Raw genomic sequence first — 14,275 nt, 5'->3', positions numbered from 1 at the left:
TTGTTGGTTAAGTGGTAAATTGCCCTGCTGTGTACGGAGGGGATGTGAAAGTGGGATAATATAGAACTAGTGTGAATATGTGATTGATGGTCGGTGTGGACTCGAAGGGCTGAAGGGCCTGGTTCCATGCTCTAAAAAAATCTAAAATGAAACTAGGCCCTTCCGCCACCAAGTAACAGTGATTGTCGATCACCCATTCACACTAGTTCTATGTTATCCCATTTTTGCCCGGCATATTAGGGACAATTTACAGAGGCAAATTAACCTTCAAGCCCACATGTCTTTGAGGTATGGGAGGAATCCAGAGCACTCAGAGGAAATTCGATCACAGAGAGAATGTGCAAAATTCAGAGACAACAAGACAAGATAGAAGATAGACACAAAATACTGGAGTAACTCAGCGGGACATGCAGCATCTCTGGATAGGAATGGGTGACGTTTCGGGTCAAGACCCTTCTTCAGACTGAAACCCAAAACGTCACCCATTCCTTCTGTCCAGAGATGTTGTGATCAAGTTTCCTCTCAAAGACATGTGGGCGTGAAGGTTAATTTGCCTCTGATACAACATTTCTGCAATTCCTTCCAACACAGGACAAGATATAACCTGGGTCTCTGGCGCTGTAGGGCAGTAGCTTTACAACCGCACCACTGTAACTCCCTGAATTCAGTTATTTAAATAAATCAAGAGAAAGGGACAGCATCATCAATTGTGGCCATTAAACTACCAGACCGCCACATATAGGAACAATCTGGCATACACATCTTTCCTTTAGATAAGGAAATTTGTTGCTTTGCAACTCTGACATTTTGCAACAATCAGCCCACCAATACAACTGACTAACCTTCTGAAATAGTCAGAAACTGCAGATGCTGGAATCTTGAGCAAACATTAAACTGCAAGAGGAACATCAGTCAGGCAAAATTTGTGAAAGGAATGGAGTATTAGGTTGGGACCCTTCTTCACACTAATGGACTTGGGGGGGGGGGGGGGGGGAGAAAGAATGAAGAAATATGGAAGAATGGCAGGGACATAGCAAGTACTAAGTGGAAGATAGACACAAATGCTGGAGTAACTCAGCAGAACGGGCAGCATCTCTGGATAGAAGGAATGCATGAAGAAGAGTCTTTACCTGAAACATTACCCATTCCTTCTATCCAGAAATGTTGCCTGTCCCACTGAGTTACCCCAGCATTTTGTGTCTATCTTCAGTTTAAACCAGTATCTGCAGTTCCTTCCAACACAAGTGATAGGTGGATACAGGCGTGGGGGTAGATGCTCAGCAGATGGTTGAAGTGAAAAGGATAGAGCTACAAATGTGACAATGGGGTATCAGATAAGGAGAGGGGTGAAACATATAGGCAGAGGAAGGCTTTATTCAGTTTTTAAATAGCCATTTACCTCAGGGGGCAATCAAGGAGATCAAAACCAAAGTGCAGGATGAACTCCCGGGAGGGAATGGAGGGCGTTTGTCCCAAAATGTCACCTACCCATTTCCTCCACAGATGCTGCTTGATTCACTTCGTCCAACACTTTGTGTATTGCTGAAAGTTTCAGCATGGGCAGTTTCTTGTATCAGGACAACATACACAATCCTGCAAAAAAAAACACCTTTCTGTTCAGGAAGAGGATCTATGTATGTACTCGGGTACACCAAAATTTGACTGGTTATATGTAGAACAAACTTTTCATTATTGCACATGTGACAATAAATAAACTCGAGCCCCCTGGTCTAAACCTAGAACTAGGTAACAATGTAAACACGCCCTTCATCACAAGTTTACAAATGACTAATTTCTGACAAGATAAGAGCCAAGGTTTGGAAGTGCTGGGTTACTCCAGTATTTTTGCGTCTATCTCTGGTAAATCTGAATCGATGTTTTTTTTTAAACTTCTGTTTGCCGGCAAATGCATGACAGGCGAGATTTCTTCACGATAGTAAACTGGAATCACGAACTTGGTAACTGTCTGGCGGCGAGTTGGGCAAAAGTGGTGAGGAAGAGAAGAGTTAGTTTACCCAGGCAGGCAGGGGCTCGCAGCGCAGCGCAGTCACCGAGGGAGGCCGAGCAGCCCAGCTCTGGTCGGCAAAGCGCCGCCCTCGCAGCACGGCCCGCCGCAGAGCCCCCAAACCCGGCAGCGGGAGGACGAAGGCAGGGCCTCCTGTGCGAGCAGCGCGGCGCCGACGAACGAGTCCCGGCCGCAGCGAGGACGGAGTCATGGATGAGCAACGGGAAGGCGGCGCGGCCTTCCGGGTCACGAGGGCAACCGGCCCGGCCCGCCCCCTCGGTTTCAAATTACGTCACCCAACGGCTGGCCCGCGGTACATGACGCGACGTACAGCCGCCCTCCCTCTCTCCCCCTCCCCCTCTCCCCCTCTCCCCCCCTCCCCTCCAAAGATACTAGAGGAGCAAGATGGACCACTCCGTTGAAATCGCCTATACTGAAGTGTAGGACGCAAAGCGGCCATTATAGTAAGCAAAACCCGCCGTTCGCTATGCCTCTCGCAGTGTAATCAGTGTTTTGGGGGAACAGTATGTGTGAGGATACCATTAAAATGCCGAAAATATCTAATCTATCATAGAAACATAGAAAATAGGTACAGGAATAGGCCATTCGGCCCTTCGAACCTGCACCGCCATTCAATATGATATATCAATTCACAGGTTTTTGTTATTTTTCTTTAAAAATGTGTCTGCAAGTTTCTGCCTACTAAAATGGCGCCATGACATACTACGATTTTTAGGGTCGAGTGGTCTATCTTGTTCCTCTAGTATCTTTGCTCCCCCTCTCTCCCTCTCTCTCTCTTCCCCTCTCCCAAAGATACTAGAGGAGCAAGATAGACCACTCGACCCTAAGGACCGTTGTACGTCAATGCGCCATTTTAGTAGGCAGAAACTTGCAGAAACATTTAAAAACGCTAATAGCAAAAATCTGTGAATTGATAGATGTGATAAATTCTGCATTTTAATGGTATCGTCACACATACTGTTCCCCCAAAACACTGATTACACTGCGAGAGGCATAACGGACGGCGGGTTTTGCCTACTAAAATGGCGGACGTTACGCTCCTTCAGTCTGAAGAAGGGTCTCGACCCGAAACGTCACCCATTCCTTCTCTCCCAAATGCTATCTGACCTGCTGAGTTACTCCAGCATTTTGTGATACCTTCGATTTGTACCAGCATCTGCAGTTATTTTCCTACGCGATTTCGACGGAGTGGTTCATCTTGCTCCTCTAGTATCTTTGCTCTCTCTCCCCTCCCCCCCCTCTCTTCCACGCGAGGATCTGTGTTGGATTTGTGGTTGAGAGTCTGCCTTACATGTTATGGCGGAGCCTGTGGAGGGATGCTGACAATTTTTGTAGTAGCAGTCAAATTAAAGAAGAATCCTTCTCTAATCCCTCCCAGTACTAGAGTTGAAAGATTTTGTGATGTCAATTTATTGAGGTAAATTAACGCGGAATCTCCTCCTAACCTCAACTACACGATTGATACCTCAATGCGTCTCACCCCCTCCATGACACACTGGTCAACCTGAGGAGTACCTTCAACAACAGACTGGTCCCACCAAGATGCAGGACAGAACGCCACAGGAGATCCTTTTCCCCCGTGGCAATCAAACCACAACTCCTCCCCCTTCTGTCGTGGGTAGACTGACTCCCTTCCCCCCCCCCCTCCCACCCCTCCCTCCTCCCCAAATCTTTGCACATCCCCAATCCTTTCCACTCCTCACTTTAATTTCATGTATCTTGTGCCTTATGACTGTTGGCAGATCAATTTCCCTCCTGGGATAAATACAATTCTATCGTATCGTAGGAGATTTTTATTGCATTCAAGTAGTGTAACAGAAGATGATTTATACATACGGTTGCATCAGAAATCATTTTGGAGGAACCTTGTTAAGCAATAGTTAATATTTAAGCAAGCCAAAGAGCAACTAAAATAATTTAAGATTGAAGATAAATCCAGTCATATAGATTCCATGCCGACCCAAGTTGTCATCTGGGCTTGTCTTATTTACCTGCATTCAGCCTTATAAACCTTTCCTATCCATATATCTGTCCTTCTGAAGAAGCGTCTTGATCCGAAATGTCACCTAATCCTTCAATCCATAGAAGCTGCCTGACCCGCTGAGTTACTCCAGCATTTCGGTGTAAACCAGCATCCTTCCTACACATATATCTGTCCAAAGGTCTCGTAAAGATCGTAATTGTATATGCTTTTACACCTTCATGGCACCACACTACCTCATGGCACCCCATTGGACCATCTGAGGTTTTGCACTAAAAGATGTGCAAATGCAGTCAAAAGTCAATGGTTTTGGAATCGCTTCCTCCTTCGCAGCTGATTAAATGTGTCTTTTACTACAATTAATTAATTAAACCAAGATAATTTAGGATTTACGAAGTGCAGATGTAATCAAGTTAGTGAACTTGGAGTTACGTACCCTCAGCTAAATGAAAATCTTGTGACATTCAAACAAAGCAACCAAAAGCTGTTTTAGATTAAAGATGTGCAGGCGCAATCAGAAGCCAATCAACTTGCAATCCTCTTTTTCCACTTTCTGACCCCTCAATTTCAAGAAAATAATGATACTGAAGATGTGCTTAACAACATGTAAATGCAATCAGAAACCAGTCAGCTCGGAGTCTCCTAAGTTTAACCTTATTTCAGATCTCTCACATTCCAATCATTCACTCTGCATTAGTAATTTCTACCTTTGTTGCATTGATCCTAGCAATGATTGGGGTAACATATGGTGAACATTTAACGCCACTGTGCCTGTACTCGCTGGAGTTTAGAAGGATGAGTGGGATCCCCATTGAAACTTACTGAATAGTGAAAGGCCAGGATAGAGTGGATGTGGAGAGGATGTTTCCACTAGTGTGAGAGTCTAGGACCAGAAGCCATAGCCTCAGAATAAAAGGACATACCTTTAGAAAAGAGATGAAAAGGAATTTATTTAGTCAGAGGGTGGTGAATCTGTGGAATTCATTGCCATAGACAGCTGTGGAGGCTCAGTCAATAGATATTTTTAAGGCAGAGATTGACAAATTCTTGATTAGTCAAGGGTCAGGGGTTATGGAGCGAAGGCAGGAGAATGGTGTTGAGAAGGAAAGATAGATCAGCCATGATTGAATGGTGGAGTGGACCTGATGGGCCAAATGGCCTAATTCTGCTCCTCAAACTTATGAACATGAATTGAAATGTTATTTTAATCCTCACATATTTTAAAGATTGCTCTTTGTAGTTTTTAAAAAATATTTTTCCAATCTGGGCAGCATGCTTGGATTCATGGGAGGTGGTCATAGAGGGGAGGATGCTCCTCAAACCGCGGAGCATCTTGGACAATGCAGCTCACCCCCTCCATGACACACTAGTCAACCTGAGGAGTACCTTCTGCAACAGACTGGTTCCACCAAGATGCAGGACAGAACGCCACAGGAGATCCTTCTTCCCTGTGGCTATCAAACTGTACAACTTCATGTGCCTATCCAAAACCCTCTTAAACGCCACTATTGTACCTGCTTCCACTGCCATCCCTGGCAGTGCGTTCCAGCCCCCACCACCCTCTGTGTAGCATCAGATGCTGATACAGTATATCAAGTGCATAAGCATTACTATTGTATTTCAATGTAATCATTCCTCTGGCAAGTGGTCCATGAGTGTTTTTTATAACTGCAACTGCAAACAAATTTAGAGACCTGGAGTCATGAACGATCTTATTTTGCAGTTTTTATTTCTGATTATAGATAACATAATAATGCTTGTAGCTGCTTTCACGTTTCTGCAGTTTACAGCTGCAGATGAGCTCTTAATCCATGCACCAAAACAAGAAACACAAGACCATTATCTGGCATCCCTTGATATTCCATTTAACGAGTGCAGTTAGGTAGCCAGCTTGGTGGCAGAATAAAAATAGATATTTCAGAGAAGGTGATCAATGCAATAAAAACATCAAATGCGATAGAAAGCCCAAAAACAAAAGAAATATTTGAAGCACATTAAAAATTTTGCAACTTGCACAAATCAATGTAAAACATAACAAATTTTCAGCTGCATATATTCATTATGAAATTGTAACAATACCGTATTATCCTCAAAATGCTGCCTCTAACTAAATTAAACCGTCACTATAAGATATCATCAACAGTATATTGCCTAAAGAAGATTGCAGTAAAAAGATGGCTGTATGCAAGATATGTTTAACTTCTACACAATACTGCTGGAAAGTCTTCAGTAAAAGCCAGGGAAAAAATATATCCTCTCACACTGAACGTAATGCATTGTGCCATATGGATCATTCTCAGTTAAAAAGCCATTTCACTAATTATAAATATGCATAACATGTCAAAAATTAAATTTGTTGATAGAAAGTCCATTGAAGACGTGCAAATAATCAGTAATTAATACTACATTTCTGTCCAATGTAGTTTTATATCATACTTTATATGGCACAATAATAGAGAATGACCAATTCGACAAAAGTATATTAAAGCTTTATCACACTAATTTAATTTTCGCCTTACAGATTAAAATGCAACAAATAATATACTTAGAAAATCAATTTCTAAAACATTGGCATTATCTAGTTAAGAAGAAAAGCATTTGCAATCATTTCTGTATAAACCAAAGATTTAGTTGAGGAATGTGTAAAACAGCCAACATATAAAAGTGAATATTCTCACTCATTAATATCCTCTGCTAATACAATACGGTTTGGAGTTTTGATTATTATTTACATGAACTACCTGTTTTTGAATAAAAGGCATACACTGTTAATAAAGAGAACCACATCTTATGGAACTTCAGTATATTCAAATAGGCGGAAATTTTTGTGAGAATTCCTTCATCTACTCTAATCCAAGGAAAGAGACGTAAAAATTGAGTAAAATCATGGAGTAATTGGGAATATTTAGGATTATTTAGCAAATGAATACAGAACATGTTTCCTCCTAAATCGAACAAAAACTTCTGCTGGAGTTTTCAATGCTTCAATTCTATTTATAAGATTTTTTTCAGCCTGAGGTTTTCATGGCTTTGATGTGCTTTGCGACATTTAGTTTAAAGATACTGCATGGAAACAGGCCCTTCGGCCTACCGAGTCCACGCCGACCATCGATCACCCATTCACACTAGTTCAATGTTATCCCACTTTCGCATCCACTCCCTACACTCGAGGAGCAATTTACAGAGGGCCAATTATCCTACAAACCTGCACGTCTTTGGGATGTGGGAGAAAACTGGGGCATCAGAGTAATCCAATATGGTCATAGGGAGAATGTGCAAACTCCACCAAGGCAGCACCCGAGGTCAGGATTGAACCTGGGTCTCTGGTGCTGTGAGACTGCAGCTCTATCAGTGCACCACTGTGCTGGCCTCGTGCCATTGTGCTTCCATTTATAGAACGACATCTTACTGTTCACCACCAGGGTTAGCAATGTGAAAAATATACTTTCTAGACTGCTGGCATTTTAGGATCTATTATGTGTGACGAAAGATGTTACCAAATTGTAATACATGAACCTTGACATTTTAAGGCAAATATTTGAGTGGCACATTCAATGGCTGCACAGGATCACCTACACTTTAGCCCAAGAATACATGTACGATTGGTTCCTGCCCCTACAGCCATTAATTTCTATTAATGTACAAGTGAATACTCTCAGGTAAGTACAGGTAAATATGCAAGGGAAATACTCTCTCGCCTCTTCTGCTCTCACCTATTCCGTATCTGTAAACAGTAGAGTGTGGAGCCCTATATGGTATGATTTATGTTTCACTGAGACATTCTAACAGAATAACCTAAATATCTGGAAAGTAAATGGTACATCACAAGTCTTAATAATATACTTGTTCTGTTACAAATTTCTAATATATTGTCCAGAGCTTGAAAATAGGATTGATTTAATAACTAGACTGTACAGAATTAGACCAATAAATACACACTTGTGACGTTCAAATTACACAAAAATAATTAAGTTTCAATGATGCCCAAGGTGGAACAGAGTTTTGCCAGCTTTGTACTTATTGATATGGAGTGGAGATATTATTAACACGATAGGTTATTAAAATGGGGATCTGATTGCAATCGATGCCTATTAGACTATCACTTTAACAACTGGTATACGTACTATAAATTTACAAGTTTACTAAAATTTACTTTGTGTTATTTCTAAAATAGAGAAGTGGCTTCTCTTGAATCGAAGTTGATGATGAAAACAAGCCTGACAAATCATTCCAGCAACTTAATATCAATCTAACCATTTACTAAACATTATAAAATGAAAGTAGAACATTGTATTCATGCACTGGGTCAGACAGCAACCAAAAGACTGGTTATTTTTAGAGGAAGAGTTTCTGATATATAATGTCAATATGTTCACTCATTAGGCTTGGAATAAAATTTGGGTTTAAGTTATAAAATGTTACATCGCTAAAGTCAAATTCAAAATAGAGATGGTTAATCCTTCGGCTTCAAGGAATCTCTGATTTTAAAGCAAAATACTGAAATGTTACCGAACCAAAAAATAATTATTAATCAAGTAATTCCTTGATTTTTGAATATTCAACTTATAATGTCTTCAATTTTTGAAGCTATTTTTTGCTACAACGAATAGCTTGTCAGAGCAAGACACAGCACCAAAATGCCCAGAATGTATTTTGTTAAGCTATCTTGATTTATAAAATTTCCCTCAAGTATTTTCATGGATAACGTCCACTTCCAATGTTGATGTTTGGCGTGACATATTGGTCAGGTGGACGAATTAGTTAAATATTCCAAAAACTCATGAGAGGAATAGATCGTGTAGACACACAGAATTTCTTGTCTAGGGTAGGGGAATCGAAGACCAGAGGACATAGGTTAAAGTGAAAAGCTTTAATAGGAATCTGAGGGGTAACTTTTTCACACAAAGGATGGTGGGTGTATGGAGCAAGCTGCCAGAGGAGGTAGTTGAGGCTGGAACTATCCCAATGTTTAAGCAACAGTTAGATAGGTACATGGATAGGACAGGTTTGGAAGGATAGGGACCAAATGCGGGCAGGTGGGACTAGTGTAGCTGGGACATGTTGGCCGGTGTGGGCAAGTTGGGCAGAAGGGCCTGTTTCCACGCTGTGTTACTCTATGACTCCGGACATACCCTGTAATGTTGGATTTTATTTCTGAACTAGTGGTCCGCAAAACAACCTAGCTGGAAGGGGAGCCACACCAATCAAGTATTTTTGATTGAGAGTTGAATGAACCAGACCAAGACAGTTGGATAAAGAGGGTGAGACGAAGCTTTCTGAATTTCTTGTTTCTCTTTATGAGTAACAAGTGGAGCGACACAGTAGGTTTGAAATAATTAGGGGGCAGCTAAACCTTTCTAAGTTGGCACAATCAATTTAGTATTGAAAAACAATGAAATATTGATCCTGCTGGTATCTATTTTTTAGTAATGCTGATTGGTAAATTAAAGGTTCACTATTGATGTTACAAGGTGAGAAAATAATTAAATAAGATAATACCATATCAGTATTCTGATTGTCATATTTAATGTACCATCAAGCCATTTGTTATTTTAGAATTAACCAAGTCATTGTTACATCAGTCTCTGGAAGAAGACAGGAGAAATGAACATTGGTGTGTGTGTGATTTTGCAGAATGTGATTTTGCAGATTTCGCACTGTGTCGAGCCCTGTGCCATGTTTATTATACAAATAGGTACAGAGCTGTAAAACATATCCCTGATAGTAAAAGAATCAGGGTTTGCTTTGAGAAGTGACAAGGAATGCTAAACCTGAGAGAATAGGGAAGATCTAGTATCTTCAACGGTCTATTTCCCTCTTTCAAGTGAGGGCTAATCTGCATTGTACGCTCAACATTATTTATTTTTATTCCAGATTTTTACTCTTATCTAATTTACCACTACTTTACGGCTACTGAATGATTAAAATAATGTAAAGCACGTTTTCGCAATATTGCATGTACAACTATTATTTTCAGTCCGCTTTCACTCCAAGTGCTCTGTTCAAACTAAGTCTTTGGAGCGACTTGACCTGGAAAAACATCGCCCTTGAAAGAAACCATAGTAATTTTTCAGCAAAGCCCTTTCCTCCTTGTTTGCTTTAATCAATTAAATTAACAAATTCCATTTACCTTGAGGGCAAAATCTCTGCTAGTAAAAATATTTTCGTGGACATTGTATCCAGTAAACGAACTGTAAGATATTTGGATACTAAAATTGCAGTCATCCTATATTTATGTATGATACTATTGTGGATCTATATTCTGTATCATAGCATAAAATACTATAAATATATACACATCTTTGCTCATGATTTGAAAATCTGCCGTATTCATTCTACTGGAGGAAGATGCACTTTCTACACAATTCTTTTTTTGCAAAATATGCCGTTGCTACTGATTTGGAGTACAGCTCCAGTGAACATTGCCAGCATTCTTTTCACAATTTCTCATGCGGCAGACAGTCCGTGAAAGTAATGTCGAGAGTTTGGCTATAAATTCTGCCCGTTTTCCTCGTTGGGACTTTGCTCCTGCACGGAACTGGAAGTGTGTCTTCCTTTGGCGCTGTCGTGATTGCTGTGGCTGTGGTTGCTGGCATTTCCCAATCGGCTCGAGGCTACGACGGCCTTCACAGCCGCCTGCAATGATAAGAAAGGACAGATGCAGACTCAACGTCACATTTCACCCAAAAGGCAACACCTATAGTTTTTTAATTAGAGATACAGTGTGGAAACAGGCCCTTCCTTCGGCCCCGCTGAGTTTGCACCGACCAACAATCAACCGTACATTAGTTCTATCCTACACACTAGGGACGATGCACAGAAGCCAATTAACCTACGAATGTGCACGTCTTTGGAATGTGGGAGGAAACCAGAACACCCGGAGAAAACCCACACAGTCACAGGGAGGATGTACAATCTCCGTGTAGACGGCACCTGTAATCAGGATCGAACCCGGGTCTCTGGCGCTGCGAGGCAGCAACTCTACCGCTGCGCCACCGTGCCATCCTAAGTGCAATTTATCAGCAGTCCAATAATTCAGCAGTGCAATATATCCCAGTACTGCACTGGATTGATCTAAGGAGCATGATTTGAATGCCTGATCTTCTGGTTGAGTGATGAGAGTGCCGCCAATTGAGCCATCTCTGACACTTGAATATGGAATTTACTCCCACTGATTGAACTTTATGGTTTCAGAATATTTTGGTCTTCAGAATACAGGTTCACCACCGATCTTCCGGCAACTGGTGGTCGGGAACCTCCTTTAATCTGGTCAAAATTACAAGAACGCACATGAAATCACGCCTGTAAGTACCCCCCGAAAAGGTGCCACTTAGGCTGGGTGAGGCGGCCAATCTCAACCTCACCGGACCTCTGTGGCCGATCGGCGGGTCGAATGTTCCTCCTGTGGCCAGAACTCTGGAACTCTAGACCTGCTGTAGCTGGTGGTATCGTTCCCATAGCTGACTTAGGAGGCTGACTGTACAAGCCAGTATCTCGGTGCCCATGGACGTGACTTCTGTTGGATGGGCAAAACGGATAAACCACCAAGGCTTTGGAACCTCGTGCGCCGGGAAATCGGTAGTGGACCTGTATTTCGATCCAATTGCAACTCTGCAGCATCAGTAGTGAAGCAGTCTGGAGTCAATTCAAATAACGTAGATAAGAGTCTTACAGTCATACAGCGTGGAAACAGGCCCTTCGGCCCAACTTGCCCACACCGGCCAACATGTCCCAGCGACACTAGTCCCACCTGCCCGCGTTTGGTCCACATCCCTCCAAATCTGTCCTATCCATGTACCTTTTTAACTGTTTCTTAAATGTTGGGATAATCCCTGTCTCAACTACCTCCTCTGGCAACTTGTTCCGTACACCCACCACCCTTTGCGTGAAAAGGTTACCGCTCAGATTCCTATTAAATCTTCTCCCCTTTGACATACCTACAGTATGTCCTCGATTCACCTACGCTGGCCAAGTAAGTGGGCATGAATGTTCATCAAAAGGCATTGTGTATAGTCAACAGTCAATGAAGTACTATGTTAGTACTTCAAATAAGAAGAGTAAGGTAACATTACAATTAATTTCTATGAGACTCTGTGTATGTGTGCGTGTGTGCATGTGCGTGTGTGCGTATGTGTGTGCGTGTGTGTGTGCGTGTGTGTGTGTGCGTGCGTGTGCGTGTGTTTGTTAGTATGTGTGTGTGTGTGTGTGTGTGCGCGTGTGTGTCCAGGATGGAAGTGTGCACCTAACTTTTTTTTAAAAAGGTATTTATGGCCCCTTTTATTGTTTTCTAGACGACCCGTGGACCTGGGTTCCCGTTGTGACAGAGGTTGATGAGAAAAAACACACACAATTTTAATTTTATTGTGTGGTCAAACTTTAACTTGAAGAAAATTTGAGCATTTATCTCAGGAGTTCAACAAAGCACGCGTTTAATGACAACATTGAACACGGAGGTTTGAGATCAAAATGGCGATTTTTTTTGTTTTGTTGGGGTGTGTGTCTGAAATGCAGCCAAAACGGTACATGACAGCGCAACACTTTGAACAAAACTTGATACTGCACACCGCAGGTGAAGGGTGAGTAAGGTGCCCCTAAAATTGTTGCGCTATCGTGTACCGTTTTGGCTGTATTTTGGGAACATACATATATACACATATATGATGAGATTTTTAGTGATATATAGATTTACTCACTTTAAGCTTGCGTCTTGCGTTAAATTCTTGCATTTTCTTCTGTGCATTGTCCATGTGAGCAATATTGGCTGCCTTCCCAGTCACCCAGGGATGCTGGAGAGCCTGCTGAACAGTTAGTCGTTTCTGTGGATCTTGCACTATCAGTTTTCTGACCTGTGTATAAAGATCCAAGAGCTTAGAATCCCCACAGTTCCTGATTCAAAGCATGAGAACTTACACAACAAGCCGAGCAGTAACGCTTTTCTTTAGTAGAAAGAACAAGGAGCGGGATGAACTAGGTGAGTCAGGCAGTATCTTTGAAAGGAATGGACAGATGACGTGTTGGTTCTGGACCGTTCTTCTAACTTCAGAGCCTGTAGGAGAGTACTGACCCGAAATGTTGTCTGCCCGTTTTCTCCACAGGTTTGTCTATACTGAAGATAGACACAAAGTGCTAGAGTAACTCAGCGGGTCAGGGAGCATCTCTGGAGAAAAAGGACGGACGATGTTTCGGGTCAGGGCTGCCTGACCCGCTGAGTTACTCCAGCACTTTATGTCTACAGTATAAACCAGCATCTGCAGTTCTGTTCTACACAGTTGTCCATTCTGCCTGACCCGCTGAGTTCCTCCAGATGTTTGCTTTTTCTCAAGATTCCAGCATCTACAGTTCCATGCGTCTCAAAGATTTTGATCAGTCTGAAGAAGGGTCTCGACCCGAAACGTCACCCATTCCTTCTCTCCTGAGATGCTGCCTAACCCGCTGAGTTAGTCTAGCATTTTGTGTCTACCTAAAGATTTTTATTATGCTGTTTAATTCACTGGAGGTATAGATGAGGCTCGTCAGCCTGTGATGGCAGTCCATCTAGGAGAGGGAAAACTCTGATCTAAAACCTCCACTGCCTTGTGGCCATATCCAGTCATGGAAAAGGCTCCAGGAGTAAACCTCAAGAAACATCCGGAGTCGGAGTCCCTAAGGCAGTTCGTCGTTGTCCACAACCTCATTCTGGCAGCTCCTGCGACGGCGCTGGGGCCAAACTGTAACGGCTCTGCTGTTCCTTTGGATCGATCAGCGACGTGGAGAGGGGGGGGACGTGCTGCACGGGCAACAGCCTGTCCTTCATATGACATCGCCCAGGCTTGCATCCGACCCACACATCCAAGCAGCCAACAACCAGGATGCATCACCCATGGTCAGCCACGACCGAGGGGGGCCTTAGAGCCTTAGATAATCTTTTTTTAAACCTTTTACTTATTTTATTAATTACTGATTTATTTATTTATTTATTCATTATTCATATAGTTTTTAAAAAAATTGATTAGGGGTGGAAGAATTAGAATCATCCACCAAGCTGAATAACAGCCAAAGGTTTGGAGAGATTCAAAATGCATTTTGATGGTAAAAGAATTGGATGTTAGAGCATTGGATTTCAATGTTCTTGTAAGTCAGCAGTTTGGCAGTTCAGCAATCTCAGTGTTTAGAGACCTCTGCTTGACATTACAGCCAGCTCAATTTCACCCAACCATGATTAATTTATGCAACTCTCTCCAATACACTTTGAGCAAAATCAGACCAAATTGCAAAAGATACGGGAATCG

At 42.2% G+C, this 14,275-nt stretch overlaps 2 protein-coding genes across 6 annotated transcripts in view; both read right to left on the bottom strand.

Moving 5' to 3' along the window:
- LOC144607177 (PWWP domain-containing DNA repair factor 3B-like) overlaps positions 1-2,332 on the bottom strand; it is a 52,622-nt gene extending 50,290 nt beyond the window's left edge. For 3 of the 5 annotated variants that reach the window (XM_078423848.1, XM_078423844.1, XM_078423846.1), the window contains exon 1: positions 2,016-2,332. The gene's annotated coding sequence lies outside the window, so the exon portion shown is untranslated. Of the gene's footprint in view, positions 1-1,488; positions 1,594-2,015 lie in introns of all 5 variants that reach the window. The other 2 variants (XM_078423845.1, XM_078423847.1) reach the window with 2 other exon arrangements.
- Positions 2,333-5,701: 3,369 nt separating this feature from the next.
- Positions 5,702-14,275, bottom strand: part of LOC144607027 (calcium/calmodulin-dependent protein kinase type IV-like) — a 149,382-nt gene continuing 140,808 nt past the window's right edge. The window contains exons 11-12 of the mRNA XM_078423577.1: positions 12,701-12,853; positions 5,702-10,643 (exon numbers count right to left, since the gene is read on the bottom strand). Of these exons, the coding sequence (XP_078279703.1) occupies positions 10,497-10,643; positions 12,701-12,853 (300 nt within the window). The 3' untranslated portion in view covers positions 5,702-10,496. The remainder of the gene's footprint in view (positions 10,644-12,700; positions 12,854-14,275) is intronic.

This window comes from Rhinoraja longicauda, chromosome 28, assembly GCF_053455715.1.
Source record: "Rhinoraja longicauda isolate Sanriku21f chromosome 28, sRhiLon1.1, whole genome shotgun sequence".
NCBI classification, from domain to species: Eukaryota; Metazoa; Chordata; class Chondrichthyes; order Rajiformes; family Arhynchobatidae; genus Rhinoraja; species Rhinoraja longicauda.
Note: the sequence above shows the minus strand (reverse complement) of the source record. Positions and strands in the feature narration are given on the sequence as shown.